We start from the raw sequence: 16,435 nt of genomic DNA on the forward strand, positions 1-16,435 counted from the left end.
TACTATTTAGTTGATTCAAGCTAATTGGCATGAAAAATCACGGGAATGTAATGTCTACGTATATATTGATATTATAGCGCGTGTATATTAATTAATAACGGTACTGTCATTTACATGGTTCGCAGAAATGTACCAGTTCTTTCCATAACGGTACCATATTCTCGTTTCTGCGAGACTTGATCTCAGCAAAAGTGGCTCTGAGTCGAGCACGCTAAAATTAGCGATTTACTGTTCGCACTACAGACATTACAAAAAAGGAAAATATTCAATACCGTCATTCTGATAACGTGTACGAATATCTTGCAAGTACCTGCATTATCACTTGTAAAATTGTCTTTCCTTTATTTTTGCATTCTTGACAATTATTTATAGATCAAAGTATCTATTGAGATTTAAACAATTTTTTTATTCGTCTTTTTGACTGCTGTTTAATGTATGCGTGAAATAATTTGCAATGATAGCTGATCCAATTTAGCATAGATCTGTTTGTAAGATTTTTGGTTAAATATGATCATTAGTTTGTATTTTTGTCAATCCTCTGTTGCTACACAGGACCTGATAACTTGACTAAAGATAGTTTAACAAACGAAGCAAGGGAACAGTGCAATACCACGCGCAGCCTCGTCTCTCCTGAAGTAAATTATCGTTTTATTATAATATGTACATTTCTCGTGTAATATGTATGAAATATGAGGCAATTCCTATTGTTGCACCGATATTTCTTCATGTACTATTAATAAAATCTTGATCCATTTTATGGAATTTTTCTGTGTACTCTGAGGGGACTTCTACGTCTTTCAGATTATCCAAGCCTATTTCCTCTTCTGTCCTAAAATTTAAGAAATATTCGCTAAGAATCACAATTTAAAAAGAAAATTGGAAAAGATATAAGATTGTAAAATAGGAGCAAAATTTCGTACCTGATCAAAATATTTACAACATTCTCACAGATTAACAACGCATCCTTATTCTGTTCCCATTTATGATACTCTCTGAGTATTATATATGTATTTTGTGTTCTCAATATTTCCCTGCATTTTCTTGTTGCACAAAGTTGAGCTAAGGCTTCTAGTAACATGATCCTAAAACACAACAAAAAAATAACAATTTCCATTTAGAAATATTATTGATTTCATAGACACGTTTCTGCACCTGATATCCAAGTCTGGCTCTCTCTGTTTCGTCTCTGACAAATATTGCAGAGTAGTTGGTAATTTATCATTGTCCTCATCATCAAACTCTTCTGGTCCAGCCAATGGCAACAAAATGTATGACAAAATATCCACTTCAGGACTTAATAACCATTCATGATTTTGTACATCAAAGCAACAGTTTTTTAAAGTGCCAACAATTCCACCGCGTCTCACTAAGCTGCCTGCATATTCTGTAAAAGGAAGCAGTCTCTGGATGACACAGCGGTCTTTGTCCATTAAATACCTATGGACAGTAAATTCACAATTTGATGAATTATAATTTAGAAACATATTAATTAGCGATTAGATATAAATTATAAAGGATTAATTAATGATCACCTTCTCACATGTGGAGACTGACTGAGATTACTTAAAACTGGGCCTAAATAATGAAGGTTGGCTCCAGAATTGTTGTAATGAATTGCAGTAAATGCTGTCACAATAGAGTCCCATGTATAACCGCTTGTTTCAATAAGTGCTATAACTCTATCAACCAAGTGCTGTGGTCTGGTCATATTGGAAAGGATCATGCAGCATGGATCTGCCAAGATGCTTTCTTCGTTCATTATACAGCTACCAAGAATAGCAAATGATGAAAGAAAGAAAGAAGAGTGTTATTTGGTCTTGTTAATAATGTGTTTACCTAATACAAACATGTATTAAATTGTAATTATATTTTCCATCCTTTGGTTGAGTTTCTGATATCAACAGAAATGCACTGGATCCCGCTTCATCCGCAGTTATGTTTATTAAAGCCAGAGCTGCATCTTTGGAGATTGCTGCAGAAGAATCTTGTGTCAACGCAATTAATTGCGTCAATAAATCTGGAAGTTTTAATAGAAGCTCTCGCCCTTCTGTGGTTCCAGTTACACCTGATATTCAAAGATTATTATGAAAATTAATAAAAATAAGAGGTTAGGATCACAAAGATTGAACACTTTTTGATCACAACTACTCACTGAGGACATGTTCTAATGCAACAGCTTTTAAGTCTAGTCGCGTATTCGGATTTAAGTATTGACAAATTTCTTGAAGGGACTCCATTGTAATTCAGTAACTTCTTAAAATAAAATATGTATCGTATATTGATCGTACACGCGTGAGAAAATTATTATAGCGGCATTTAACGGTCAACGCGTTAAACTGAATAAAATGGTACTAGGGTAACCATTGGCAGTACCTGTTGAAGTCAAAATAAGTCACGAATTTATTTTGGGTAGAAGTTTCCAGCATATGTTGACAGATGTCTCTAATTTATTAGGACCATTTCCAATATGGTGCTTGTAACCACGTGGATACATAACCTATTCTAATTGTTTACTGGTAGAAAAGCAATATTTGTTTATAATACTGTTATTGAAATAAAAATTATTAAGGAAGAATGACGACTGACGAAAAAGTAACCACAGCAGAGGAAATATTGAGTGACAAATTGTCTGATCTTGCAGACACAAATAATATAATTATTACTAATAATACGAAAAAAGTAAAAGCTAAGAAAGAGAAATCATTCGAGCAACAAATTCCAAAAGGTAAACCAAAGTCTGGTAGGATATGGAAGGAACAAAAGAAGAGGTTCGTGGAATAAAGAAGAAAAATATATCTGATTTTGTTGAGGTTAACCTTAAGGGCTGTGTTTGTTTTATAAACAGGTTTTCATCTATCGTGAAAACACGTGGTATACGATTGTCCTTTGACAAGAAACAAAAATTGAGGGATGATTTAAAACACGTTAAAGAAATGTCAAGAGCGATAAAGGCAGAAAAACAAGCAGAAAAGGAGGCAAAGAAAGAGAGAAGGAGGGCTAATCTAAAACGCGCAAAGGAAAATGAGAAGAAGGGTGAAATTGTACAAGTTGTAAGTGTCATTGTTAATAATTAAAATTGTTTCAGTATAAAATTAAATTAATAATTTAAAAAAATGTAAAATTACGATTAAATATAACGTTTATTTATAGATTACAAATACTGCAAAATTAAAGAAGATTAAGAAGAAACATCTAAGAATGATACAAAAAAGAGATACGCTCAATCTGTAGAAAAAAACATTTGTTGAAACTAATGTTTGTGATGTATATAAAATCTAAGACTATATCATTGATGGTAAAAGTTAGTATATCATGTGATATATGAACAAAATATGCATTTCGTTTACAAATACAGTTCTTAAATTGAATATATGCATATACCTTTTAAATGTCATCACAATTCGTAACACGTACATAATCTTACTAAATATCATCATATTTCTTAATTTAACCAGTTTCGTTAACTGTTTGTAATTCCTAATTGTTTTTCTTCTCTTGCCTTTTGTTTTGATACAAAGTCTTTAAGATTCTCTCTCAAGTTGTATCCATTTTGGTTGATCCACTGAAAATAAATCATTAATGAAACTATTAAAGCAATTAAAGCAATGCTAAGTTAAAATGCTAAAAAATTTACCATCGTTTTGACCCATTTTGGGAGATTTTCCTTATTTTCATGCATCAGGAACCTAAAGAATAAACGAATCAATTATACTTCTAACAAAAACTTTTCATTTATATTCTGCTAAATTATCAACAACCTTTCATCGACTAGCAATACAGCTCCCCAATCGTTAATATGTCTCAAGCAACGACCTAAAGCTTGATTCAATGCCCTAAAAGCTTGTATACTGTACCACTCTGAACCCTTCAACAATCCTTTCTTAACGTTTGCATCATTATAACTCAGTTTCATATCAATCACAGGATCTTTCCTTACTGCATATGGTATTCCAACCTAAACAACAATATTGTAAATTTGTTCGTGATTTTCTCCTTTTAATTCTATTAAAACGGTTTAAGTGGTAGAAACTTACAGTAATGACACAACGTGCTTCATTATCCTTGAAATCAATTCCTTCTGCTACTTTTCCTCTGAAGACAGCCAGAAATAAAGCTCCAGTGATTTTTCCTCTTCGTTTACCAGATGTCTGTTCTATCACTTGACGATATTCATACATGATATCTTTAAGATCACCACCATGGCGTGGTTCTATGAAGATTTGCTTCACACTGGTGATTTTCGTCCAAATGGAATTATTTATCCACCTCTGCATTTGTGTGTGCATCACGTTATAGGATGAGAAGAAGCAAAGGATTCCATGTGGCACTGACTCACAAACATCTAACAGTACTGCACCTAGTTCATCCTGGAAAAAAATCATATATCAGCTATCTCAAACAGAACAGGACAATACTTTGAAATAATAAAAATCTCCAATTTAGTAACGCAATGACTAAAAAAGCGATTTTATTATAAGTGCTAAATTATTATATAAAGGGAAATTAGAAATTTTATCAAATGTTAAATAAAATTGTAAAGAAAGCAACATAATACTTGAAAGGTCGAATTTTAGTATGCAATAGTGAATACGTTAAACTATTCTCAAGAGAAAATGTGTAATTTTGTTATTAAAATTATAAAGAAGGAAATATATATGCATAACATACTTGAAAAGCCCAGCTGTTCACAGATTGATAATTCGCCCTTAGTTTAACTTCATTCGGTCCTTGAGGTACGCAGATTGCGTAAACTTGTTCCTTGGGTATCACGTGGCCGGTGTTGAGCACGTGTGCAAATGACGTTCCCAATTCGCTTTGGAACGATGCAGTCGGACTCAGGGTACCGGACGCGAGGATTATAGAGCGTGCTTGTCGAGCAAGCGGTGCAAAGGTCACACCCGGATTCATGCACAGTAGTTTCAAGGTTCGTGCACGCTGTGTACACACTTTCGATGACAACCATGTATTCTCAGTAGCCTGCGATTTTAGGAAGAAATCAGAAATTCTGTGATTTCCTTTTAAATACAATCTTTTTTAGGGGAACAGAGATTTCGAATTCTATTAAGTCAATTGGATCTGAAATATTTTAAAATAAGAGAATATAAAGAATTTGTAGATCTTAAAAAAGTAAATTTATTATCTTCTTATTCAACATTCGAAAAAATAACTTTCGAATGATTCCTAAATCCTAAATATAATATCATTGGTGGTTGCAAAATTTCTTAAAATAATCGTCTTAGAGAATTCTTCTGTTTCAAATTATTTTTTTCACTCATAACTTGGAAAAATAATTTATGTGTGCCTTGTAAATTTATTTTATTTTCTTCAATTAGACGCAATTGTAAAAAACGGATTTTCAATTTTACACTTACGTATTTGTAATCCTTTACTGTGGTTTCTGTTACACAGGCCCTAAAGTCGTTCATGTATTCGCTAGAAGTGATCATCCGTATAGTGAACATTAGTTGTTCAATTAATTTCTTGGTGGCGGGTGAAATGACCGGCTGTAACACTTTCTGAAATGTTCTCCTCTCCTCTTTCGCTTTATTCGAATCTGCAATTGCTGCGTTGCACGCACCCAGGAACCTGGTATACATGGCTTCGTTTAAACCGTTCATGTTAAATAATTCTAACAGCTCTGCACCGGTCCAGTACGGACTTGAAAGATTGTCGCTGTTATAGCCCTGTTAACAGAATTTATTATATTGCAATTTTAGAGGAAGATCTTTAGAAAATATTTAACTGTTCGAAACAACAGTTTTACAATTTTATAATAATGACAGTAATCGAGTTAAAATGAATGTGGTAAAAGAATTAATAAATTAGATTTCTCTAGTATTAAATAATTTGAAATTAGATTAACTAAAAATGAACTAAATACTAAATAATTGTGGATTTTCAATGAAATTAATTAGATACCATAATAAAATACATAACAAGGTATAATATCTTGAATTGAAAACTGGATTGAAGTGCTAGATATACCATACGTATTTTGATATTATAATCAAGCGATCGTGTCATTTTATTGTATAAATAATTTCTTGAGTAATTAACAAAAGGCTTACGACTTTATCGACGACCGTGATTTTCAGAAAATTCACCAGCTTGAGGGAATACGTTTGAAGAATTCCATAAATCTCGGAATCTGCAGCTCTTTGTTTCATAAGAGATTCACATTCATTCGCAACGGCTGTAAGATGATCCTCGCGAAAACTAACGCTTGCAACTTCTCTGCAGGTGTCTTCTATATTATGAGCTTCGTCCAGAATAATCACATGGCCGGTCACATCGAGTTGCATCTGAATCAATTATAAGATATTCTATGAAACTTCAGTAGAATATTTTGTACCTATTATTTTAATAAATAGACTCACACTTTCACGAATATCGGGATCGACGATGTAGTTATAAGGGCAGAAAATAATGTCCGCGTGTTCCATTAAACTTCTAGCGGCAAAATATGGACACAGTCCTTCGTTTCTTCCGATGGCTACCAAGTCTTCGATGTCCCATATATCGTCCAAACCTCGACTTTTCGCCCCGTGAAACGTTGCAATGGTCTTTTTGTTAGATTCGTTGTAAAACGGACAGCCCTTGTGCTACAAGAATTTTTTGGATTTTTAACTACATTGGAAAATTCGCCTTCGAAGTAGGGAACAAAAAGTAGAAGTTCGTCTGGAGGACATTTTTACGCAAAGATTGGAAAAGATTTTACGCAAACTGTTTGGAAAGATTATCGAAGAAATTTTGGAAACTTTGGAATTTAGGAAGTTGGAATTTTTCCATAGAAGATTTCCTTTTCTTGAAACATTGGAACATTTCTTCGAAAATTAGAACTTGAAATTTGTTCACGAAGATTCTTTTTACAAAATTAGAATAGAGTCAAAGCGTTGGAAGCAGTTTCGAAAAATTCCACGAACAATCAGAAAGTCGATTAGTTTTCGGGATCTGAGTGAAAACAAACATTTTGAGTGTCCAACAGGTCGTTGCAGAGCTCAGTTTTATTTTTCGTAGTCTCTTGGATGCAAGTGTGCTCTCTACTGCTCAAAATAGTCATTCTAAGAAAAGAAGAAAAAGAAAGAGCAATTAAATTAGAAATTTCCTTCCAATGTAAGCTACTGAAAAACTTCTCCTTACTTTTTGTGTTTGTACGAAGTTTTCCTTAATTCCCTTACAACCTGTTCGATTTGCTTGTGCGTTCGCGTACCGTAGAATATTTTTGATATCTTTATCTTCTTTCTAAAACGATAATATACATTTATATGAACAAAAACGAATTGAACAATTTGGTTACGAAGTTGGAGTAATTCTCACGATTTTCCATACGAGTCCTCGAAATCTTCCTCCTCGTCATAGTCTTCGTAATAGTCTGTACATTTCGTATACGAGCTTTCAGGAAGGTCTTCTCCATTGTTTTCATGCGACGTCGTTGATTTGCAGTCCCCTGAAACAAATTCCGCTTGATAAAAATATTTAAATCTGTCCTTTACCATCGTTAAGTTCAAGAAATTATACTTGAGATTCTTTTGCGAGAGAAAAGGTATGTCAATAATTCTTTTCTTCGGTAAGTATCTCTCTTCTGCAACCACCCCTTTTACAATTTATCCGCTATCAACCGAAGAACTCGTGTTATTAACTCCAAACCTTCCAGCTCTTTCTTCCACCTCTTGCGCCCAAAAATATAATGCAAAAAAATACAAATTATATATAAATTTTCTTTCCATGTCTAGAGGCTTTGTTTCATTTCGTTTATTAAAGAATTTACTGATTCCTTACTAAAATTACTATAAGAAATTTAAAAAGAATCTATCAGATCTATATCCTCCTTAATCTAATGTTCTTCTAATCTCTGCGTTTTCTTATACACTTTGAATTTGTTTATTTATATACGATAAAAATACAAAGATAAGCAAAGATGCGAAGTGTAATAAAATACAATAAAACACTATATAACAACAAATGTCATTTCATTGGAAAAGCTTGCGAATTTGAAATCTATATGCGCTACATCTCAATCCTATTCAACCTTTTTTCTCATATATTTTCTTATATGTTAAAATTTTTATGGAAAGAAATTCTACGCAAAGATTATTAAAGAAATTACGAATTTTTCCCTGAAGATTTCTTGAAAACTTGGAATATTTCTTCCCGATCGTTCATAGTAATATATTCCAAGATCCTGTGCACAATAAAAAAAGTCGAATGCGAAATAAGCAAAAATCCACCGATTCGTTCGTGGATCGTAAAAAGTAGAAAAAGCAGCTGCAATAAAAAATATCACATTCTCAAGAAATTTCCTAATCACGTATAATAAAAAGTAGCTCTCAAATCTATATCCGCTATATTTCAGCCCTTTTCAACCCCTTCCCTTATACATTCCAAGTCCCGCGCCATTTATACACAATAAGGAAGCCGAATAAGAAATAAGCAAAAATCCGCCGATTCATTTTCAGATCACAAAGAACAAAAAAAAAAAAAAAAAAGCGGAGAGCAGAAAGAAGAAGAAGAAGAAGAAAAAAAGAAAATAAAAACGAGGCCAAGGGGCGAAACGTCGGAAAAGGGACAGGAATCTTTCATCGAATTCGCGTGATCCCCGGGCGCATCCTCGATGCGAGCGATTTCTAAGGGGCGCGCTCGACTAACTGAAAAGGATTACGCTTATTTAGGAAGTTCCTCGCCGTTGAAAAGGATCTCTTCTCCGCAATACAGACAGGGAGAGAGAAAGAAAGAGAGAGAGAGAGAGAGAGATCATCTCTCCTCTCGTTTTCGCTCGTTCTGTTCTATTAATGCCTGTGAAAACGAGACGAGGAGACGAGCGAGAGGAATGTCAAAACAGCGAGATCGGTGGCAGGTGAAAGGGCAGGGAATCCATTGAGCGGGATCAATAGGGGTGGTTTAATCCACCCTCTCGCTGGATGTCGACAAAAGGGGCCAAGCTACTCGAAGGAAACGCACAGATGGGGCCGAAGAAGATGGAGAAGGGGCGGTTTTAATCCTTTCGCGTGCCTCGGTTTGCTTCGAGTCAGAAAAATAGAAATGATGGTGAAATGACAGTGAAAAGCCAATGAAATGGATGTTTATTCGTAAGCGGATTTCGACGAACGCGTACGAAGATCACTGGCAGAGGTCCTTCACGGGGTATTCGAAGATTTTCGAGAGGTAAATCCATTTCTCGATGCAGATGGGGTAGTTTGATGAATGATATTTGACATGATGTTTGACGAGGAGGAATGCGAGGTGAAGCCATTTCGTGATTGAGGACGCGGTACTGTGATGGATGATATTTGACGTTGATAAGATTCGAGCAGCAGGTGGATGAACTTCTACCGATGTAGATGGGGTGATACGTTCGACGTTATTTTTGTGTTCGTTTACATCGTCTTTATACAGGCACGTTTTGTAATATCAATGAGATTTTATTTTTATATCGATATTTTGTGTGCATAATACATTTTAGATTGTCTTTAGACTGTATTTTAAGATTGTATTTGTGGATGGTTGAACCAATATCGATAGGATACGAAGATTCTGTTTTGGAGGTGGTATTATTATGAATATTAATCGACATTATTTTAATGATTCTTCGTGAGTTTCTACATAGACGTATTGTAACATTGTGTGATAAGATTATTTATTAATTTAGGACGATCATGAAGTATCTGATTTTATTTTATCGCTTCTCACGAAAATTCTTCTTGGAGATTTAAAATGACAAATATTTAGAATGAAATGCAAAAAGTGTGACGTTTCCACATTAAATACATAAAAGTTAAAAAATACACATTTTAATTACGAAACTATCATCTTCTAACGAATTCCACGTCAAACCATTTCCTCGAAGCGATGTCTCCATCAATATTCAATATTCAATATCCGTATATGAAAGAGAAAATCTTAAGTTTTAGCATGATATACAAAACGATCTATGAAGATGAAAATATTTGACGAATAAAAGGAAGGTTTCAAAAATTGATATAACAAAATTAAACAATAATTCATATAATATAAATTTTCTCGACGCGATGTTTCCGTCAGTATTTAGTATCTGTATAAGAAAGAGAAAATTCTAAGTTTCAACGTGATATACAGAACGACCTATGAAGATGAAAATGTTTGTTGAACAAAAAGGAGATTTAAAAAATCAATACAATAAAATCAAATTATAATACGTACACCGTAGTATAAATAATTAATAATTCATATACGTATGTTATAACACCTACTTTTATAATCCTTTAAAATACAATTCTATTTTCATAAATGATTCACTCCAAACGCAGAGAAAGAAAAAGTTAAATACTAATATGAATAAGTAATCCTACTTTAGAGAACCACTTACGTACAAATACAAATATTTATTTCGTAGAAAAAAAAAATCTACTGGACAAACACAAAATACCAATTATTCACATAGTAAAGTAATCTATAAAACAAATTTGTCAACAATTTTCTCGAACTTTATTCAAACGTTAGTGCATTTATAGCTAACATCCTATAGCTATGAACAAATAGCTAACAATAAGAACAAGAAAAGGATATACAAAACCTATTTTTTTCAGCGGAAATTTACACGTTCATGGATTTGGCATAAACGGGACGATACCATGTATAGTGTAAATAATTAATAATTTCTCAGTTTATGCCTCCGTAAGCAATTCCAGCCGATATCGACTATCCTATCGAAAATTCCGGTTTAACGAACAACCATTTTCGAACGAATTCGAGGTGGAAGCGTGTCCTCGACGTCTTCATCGATCCCTTTTGGCTGGCACGAACGCAACAACCCGCAAGTGTCCGGACGTCGAGGGCGTAATTCGATGGCGACGTTAAAGGGGGCGTCTCTCAGGGGTGCGATAACTTTCGGCGTCGACTGTATCGCTGGATGATACCCCTCGGGGTTTTCTCCCCTCGGGTGTTGGGGTGTGTTTCGTTGCCAGGCAACGACACCCTCAAAGTCCCCGCTCTGATTGGCCCCGTCCCGCTTCTTCCTGTCTTAGCCTCTCTCTTCTCACCCCCTTCGACAATCAGCCAGCCGCGACCGTGCCTCCTATCGACGATCAAAACCACCCTTCCCCTCTTCGTCCCTCGTTTCGCCCATCGAGCTGTTCCTCAGCGACGAAAATGGAAAGTCGAACACCTTTTCTGCGCTCGATTGAACCGAATTCGATTTATTTGATATCAACCTCCACGATTTTGCTAATACGCGATTAACCCTCCATTCATGAGTCACCTCTTTATTTTTCTGTACAAAATCGTCGAAGCGATTTACATCTCGTATAGATTTATCATCGAGAGAACTTTAATGGAATAGAAAAATTGAAGTGAATAGAAAAAAGCAAGAAAGGAAATATTTTTGTTCGTTAACTTACGACTTACAAACAGTGTGATCTGATAAAATTAATAGAATAGAACGCGATTTCGAATCTCTCGACTTCTGTGATTTCTTCGATTGTTTCGGGTGCAGTGGATCGAATTCGATTTATTCGATGTATCTACTTGTACGAGTTTCGAATATGATATGGATATTTGATTAATTTTCTTCACTTGTGATTTCTTTGATCATCGCTTTCGACGAGTAAACTATAACGCGGTTGGATTTTATAAAATTTTTCATTAAGATTTTGTATCTCTTTTCTTTTTGGTTTGTTACAAATGTACAGTTTCGATATAAATTATCAGTCATGTTTGAACCATCGATTTCGTGCAGGATTCCGTGTTGAGGGAGAATAATCTCAACTTGCCCCAAGGACCTACTTTAAGAACCTTCTCGTCGAGATGCTCCATTTTTCGTTTGTTTTAAAGTATCATCACAAAGTTTCTGTTACATCCTCTGTAAAGTAGAACGCGAACGTTAACCTACTCCAACAAACGATCCATAGATCCACAAATAACAATAGTTTCACGACACTATCTTATCAAACGATGTATGCAAAATGCATGTAAATGAGTTTACAAAAAACGTTAGAATTGTATCTATAAAAATATGAATTTTTCTCAAACATTTGCAGTTATAAAACAAGTTTATAAAATAAAATAAAAGTAGATCACAAAAGTAATAGAAAGCATTCGACTTCTGATTAGGCACAGCATAAGTATTAATAAATACTATAAACTAATAGTACTAATATATACTATAAAATAGTATGGGTGACAGTATGATTGCTAGAATCGTAAATTTCTAAGTAAAATAAATAAATTTAACAATTACACTTTACTACCTTGTACTATTAAATTATTTTAACTAAATAAATTTAGCTGTTTACGTGTGGCCAGTGTAACCGCTAAAAGTTTACATTTTCGGTATAAATAAAAAATACTGATCGCTAAAAGCTCCAATAAATTATTCTAACGAGATAAATTGAACTACAGTTGATGTAACTCATTGCGTAAATGGATTGAAACAATTTTGCTGATGGTGAACGAAATTACAATATGAGATAATAAAAACTGTGCGGTATTCGAATATCAAAGTTACTCGCTGTACTTAATTATACGATGTACAAATTCAAATTGGAATTAACCTCGTCGAAAAGCGATACGCGAGAAAAGTGTTGCATTCGAAGATCATCAGTTTGGCGCGCGAAAATGTCAACGAGACCGCTTGAATCCGGCAATTAATTTGATTCTCGGTCCACACGAGTTAATTCGTATCATCGTGGCGATATTTTGAAATTTATTATACGGCGCGTAAACCGAGCTTCCTCCGGCAAGCAATTATACCAATTAACCATCGGCTCTCATTTCCATTCGTCGATTCGTTAAAGTATCGCGCTACTCTTTCATTCGATCCATCCCCTCTCCTTCCCTGAATTAAAATTATCAAACAAAACATTGACCATAAAAACGGTATGACTGTGTTAAAAATGAAAATCGAACGCAGAAATATGCGCTCGTATTTTTCATTGATCGAGGAGGATTTAATTGATATTTAATCGCGGAGAACGACCTTTGTTTGGAACGAAATCGAGGTCAAGATGCGTTCGATGATATCGCGCGTTATTGAGAGACCCCCAAATGAATCGTCCACTGTGCCGCTTCTTATCTTTGCGAATAATTCTGGCCGAGAAGGAAGAAGTAGAAAAAATGGAAAAGAAGAAAATCCAAGAGGAACAATACGGTGTCGTGTCCCGCTGCGTATTTCATTCCCATTCATCGTGGCCAGTATGAATGAACTCGTTTCACGTCGATCACTCGCTCCGTATCTCGCGCATACTCGTTCACGTATATCGCGAATAAATAAACAGTTGATTCCGCGAGCATAAAGCGGTCGATTCTTCGATTCTAGCCTGTGGATCGTTCGTACGATTTGCTGCGGAGGATAATTAATATCTGTTATCGTAAGTATAATCGCTACTTGGAGAGAATATTGGAATATACAGGGTGTGGTCGAATAACATGCACAAATGGGTACGAGATGATTCTTCATGGAAAAATAAGAACGAAATATGGAATAAAATTTGTTCATTTAAAGTTTAGTTTTCGACAAAGTCGAGCTTGAAAATTTATCAAGTATACTTGAACATGAACGTGTATGTAGAGTGATGAAAAGAATGATACGCGAGGAATATTAGCCTTGGCCGAGATTTGTGAATGGTGAATTTGACGCGAATTCTTCTACGTCAATTTTTCTCTCATTTAAAGAAACGAAAAATATGTTCTAATTTCGTAACATTTCGAAAAGATGCCGAACGTAAAATTGAAACGAGAACACGCATGCCAATGACATGTTCTTCCATTTTATTCGAACAAGAGATAATTTTTAAAATATCATGGGTCAAGGAACGTAGCGGGGTTAAGCAACAATGGGTAAATAACCATTTTTCGAGATTCGTGCGAAACTACTTTGTTCCTGAGTTAGTAGCAAACTTCCTTCGAAACTATCTCTCTTCAAAAAGATCTGAATTTTCACTTCTTAGAAACAAAACGTTTTCTTAAACGTTATCCATCGGAATATCCGTATTTTTTCCTATTTTTGTCTCAATTATCGTAGCACGTCGTCGATTAATCGACACAGAAAGGGTTAAATATCAACATATTTTTGTGCAAAACGAAAGAAAAACGAGGAATACGAGGGGATAAATTAAAATATGATTGGCATCGTAATATCGTAAACGAATTTATCGAAAGTTGGAGCAGCCTCACCCTAGCCTTCCTTTTGTCCGAAGTTGTCCAGAGAATTAGAGATTATTAGCGGGAGGATTTCGGTCTCTATCGATATGGCTTTTGTCTCGGCTCGCCATAAAGTTTCGCGAGGCACCGCAATCCAACCAATTAGCAACGATTTGCTAAATCAAGCCGCAGCCACGAATTAATTGGTCCTCGACTTTCTTCCACTACCCCAACCCCCTGCCATTCCGCCCTTTCTCGTTTTCTTCCTCGTCTGTCGTCGACAACAAATACTCTAAGTCCTCTTCGATGAGAGAAACCACCGCTCCTTTCCAAGGTTCACCTCGTATTTTTCTTGCTCGTTTTTCCCCGCCTGGCTGGAATATCGCGTTAAGAACACCGGAAGAAGCCGCGATCCGGGATCCCAATTATCGGTTCTGTCGAGGCGATCTCTTCTTTTTTAAGCAAGAATCCTTTTTATTCTTTCCTTCGGGACCGAATAGGGGAGACAGTATTTCATCGATATTTTAAAGTAGGAAAGAACGACAAAAAAAAAAAAAAGGAAAAGAAAACAGTCAAAAACAGATATTTTGAGATCAAGATACTTGGTAGATGACGTCTGACTTACTATTTGGCTGAAATAGATCGTTGCTCAGAATTATAGCATTCATTTAATTCTCTATCTATAGTGCAGTTAATTAAGTACTGTACGATTCTTCCCCACATGTATTCTTTATAATATGAGACGTATGTGGATCAGTGAATTGGATTCTTTTTCAGAAATGAACTTAACACAGTCACGAATTAGGATAACGAATTGTTTCTTATCTTCGATTTTTCGAAACGCAATACCTGGAAACGATTCTTTCCTTCTCCTTTCTTTGTTCTTGTCGGCAGGCGATAAACGAAAAAGAGAGGAAAAAAGAAAGAAAGAAAGAGGAATCGATCGTGACCATTGTACCGCTGGGGATGGATTAGAAATTCTGCGATGCCGTGGCCGTCGACAAAGGGATTACGGGAATTTAAACGATTCGCCGTAGTTTACGGGTGCATCGTGTCCGTATGTCGCGTACATCGGCGCCGGCATTGTGTCGCCGGATCGTTTCGCAATTCGCTCGCGCAGCGGGTGCATCGCGAAAACGCGGCAATTTCAATGCGAACGTTTCTGCGATGCTGCGCCCGAATGGGGTCGACGCCAGCTCGTTGATTAATTCGCGAGATTTTTCTCTTTTTTTCTTTCTTCTTTCGCTTAATTATTCGCCTGTGATTCGAATGCAGTTAGAACAAATTAGAATTCCGAATGAATGCAACTATATAGAATCAATCTTCAACGTTGTACGACGCTTTGAAATTATTGTATGTATTTTACATACGTAATTTTATTTAAGTTTTATTTGTTATTTACTACTAAATATAATAATAATTAATTGAAATTGATATTTTCATTGATATCTATTCTTACTGCCTGTTCATTTATTTTTCTACCTAACTATATATGAGGAGCAAGGGAAAAACGACGAATGTCGACTTTTCGTGACTTTCACAGTTTTATAACTGTGACACATTTCATTTATGAGAATTGCAAAACTATCAAATTATAACGATTATGATGCTTCGAAATTAAAGATTTGGTGTTGGTACTGGTTAAAAACAGGAAATGTTCACTCTGTACTCGAACAAAACACGGATAAAAATATTTTATAAATCATATTAGAGTTTGTTTTATTAATCATTAATTTCTTATGACGACTAATTGTAAGTATGTAAACTTCATTTTATGAACAGTGCAGTCGAATTCACTGAATCTTATTCCTCTTCTGATGGACTACAATATTCAAAATTAAGTTTCCAAATAAAACCATTTTATGACATTTCCTGTTTTTCTCCTTTTCCTTCATTAATACGTACCTAAATGGAAAATAATTTCGAAACTATTCCTAGATTATCAATATGGAATAAAAGAACGTTTTCTTTCAGATCCTCTTATTATCCCTCGTCCTCTTCTGTTCATATAGAATTTTACTAAACTACTCTATCTTTTATTTCTTATTTCGTAAATTTTCCCTTTGTTTCTTGGAAACAATTATTGTACGATATAGATAGATGGAAAACCTTAAAACAACCCCTGAATTATCAATAGCGAATGAAACAATAGCCTTTTTCAGTTTATCTATTGATTCTGTGTGGCCATTCCAAAAGCTGTTCATAATTCAGTAATGAATAATCTATCTATAGTATGCCGTAGAATTATTCGCACAGTCGAGAATGAAACAGAAATTTATGAAAGAATAAAACAACGACTTCTTAATATTTGCTATTTAAAATT

General features: G+C 34.8%; 3 protein-coding genes across 7 annotated transcripts in view; 1 reads left to right on the plus strand and 2 right to left on the minus strand.

The window, feature by feature from the left end:
* Positions 1–621: 621 nt before the first annotated feature.
* LOC138187560 (protein HGH1 homolog) lies at positions 622–2,313 on the minus strand. Its single transcript, XM_069128482.1, has 6 exons — positions 2,153–2,313; positions 1,837–2,065; positions 1,533–1,766; positions 1,153–1,437; positions 921–1,082; positions 622–829 (listed from the first exon to the last, which is right to left on the minus strand). The coding sequence occupies exons 1-6, from the start codon at positions 2,235–2,237 to the stop codon at positions 724–726; spliced, it is 1,101 nt and encodes a 366-aa protein (XP_068984583.1). The 5' UTR covers positions 2,238–2,313; the 3' UTR covers positions 622–723.
* A 135-nt stretch (positions 2,314–2,448) lies between these two features.
* LOC138187637 (coiled-coil domain-containing protein 86) lies at positions 2,449–3,368 on the plus strand. Its single transcript, XM_069128613.1, has 3 exons — positions 2,449–2,768; positions 2,846–3,050; positions 3,151–3,368. The coding sequence occupies exons 1-3, from the start codon at positions 2,575–2,577 to the stop codon at positions 3,229–3,231; spliced, it is 480 nt and encodes a 159-aa protein (XP_068984714.1). The 5' UTR covers positions 2,449–2,574; the 3' UTR covers positions 3,232–3,368.
* Positions 3,369–3,407: 39 nt separating this feature from the next.
* The window catches only part of LOC138187631 (Fanconi anemia group J protein homolog), a 166,545-nt gene continuing 153,517 nt past the window's right edge, over positions 3,408–16,435 (minus strand). For 4 of the 5 annotated variants that reach the window (XM_069128599.1, XM_069128596.1, XM_069128598.1 and 1 more), the window contains 11 exons: positions 7,318–7,459; positions 7,141–7,242; positions 6,968–7,061; positions 6,378–6,602; positions 6,069–6,302; positions 5,373–5,684; positions 4,669–4,977; positions 4,035–4,367; positions 3,759–3,955; positions 3,635–3,686; positions 3,408–3,562 (listed from right to left, as the gene is read on the minus strand). In XM_069128599.1, the coding sequence (XP_068984700.1) occupies positions 3,461–3,562; positions 3,635–3,686; positions 3,759–3,955; positions 4,035–4,367; positions 4,669–4,977; positions 5,373–5,684; positions 6,069–6,302; positions 6,378–6,602; positions 6,968–7,061; positions 7,141–7,242; positions 7,318–7,459 (2,102 nt within the window). In that variant the 3' untranslated portion in view covers positions 3,408–3,460. The remainder of the gene's footprint in view (positions 3,563–3,634; positions 3,687–3,758; positions 3,956–4,034; positions 4,368–4,668; positions 4,978–5,372; positions 5,685–6,068; positions 6,303–6,377; positions 6,603–6,967; positions 7,062–7,140; positions 7,243–7,317; positions 7,460–16,435) is intronic. The other variant, XM_069128595.1, reaches the window with a different exon arrangement.

Source organism: Bombus flavifrons, chromosome 15 (assembly GCF_040668555.2).
Source record: "Bombus flavifrons isolate JBK064 chromosome 15, iyBomFlav1_principal, whole genome shotgun sequence".
NCBI lineage: Eukaryota > Metazoa > Arthropoda > Insecta > Hymenoptera > Apidae > Bombus > Bombus flavifrons.

Coding starts and splice junctions, on each gene's coding strand:
- LOC138187637 (XM_069128613.1), top strand. CDS start 2,575: ATGACGACTGACGAAAAAGTAACCACAGCAGAGGAAATATTGAGTGAC. Junction 2,769..2,845: donor TGGAAGGAACAAAAGAAGAG/GTTCGTGGAATA, acceptor TTTTATAAACAG/GTTTTCATCTATCGTGAAAA. Junction 3,051..3,150: donor AGGGTGAAATTGTACAAGTT/GTAAGTGTCATT, acceptor GTTTATTTATAG/ATTACAAATACTGCAAAATT.
- LOC138187560 (XM_069128482.1), bottom strand. CDS start 2,237: ATGGAGTCCCTTCAAGAAATTTGTCAATACTTAAATCCGAATACGCGA. Junction 1,438..1,532: donor CAGTCTCCACATGTGAGAAG/GTGATCATTAAT, acceptor TACTGTCCATAG/GTATTTAATGGACAAAGACC. Junction 830..920: donor GTTGTAAATATTTTGATCAG/GTACGAAATTTT, acceptor CTTAAATTTTAG/GACAGAAGAGGAAATAGGCT.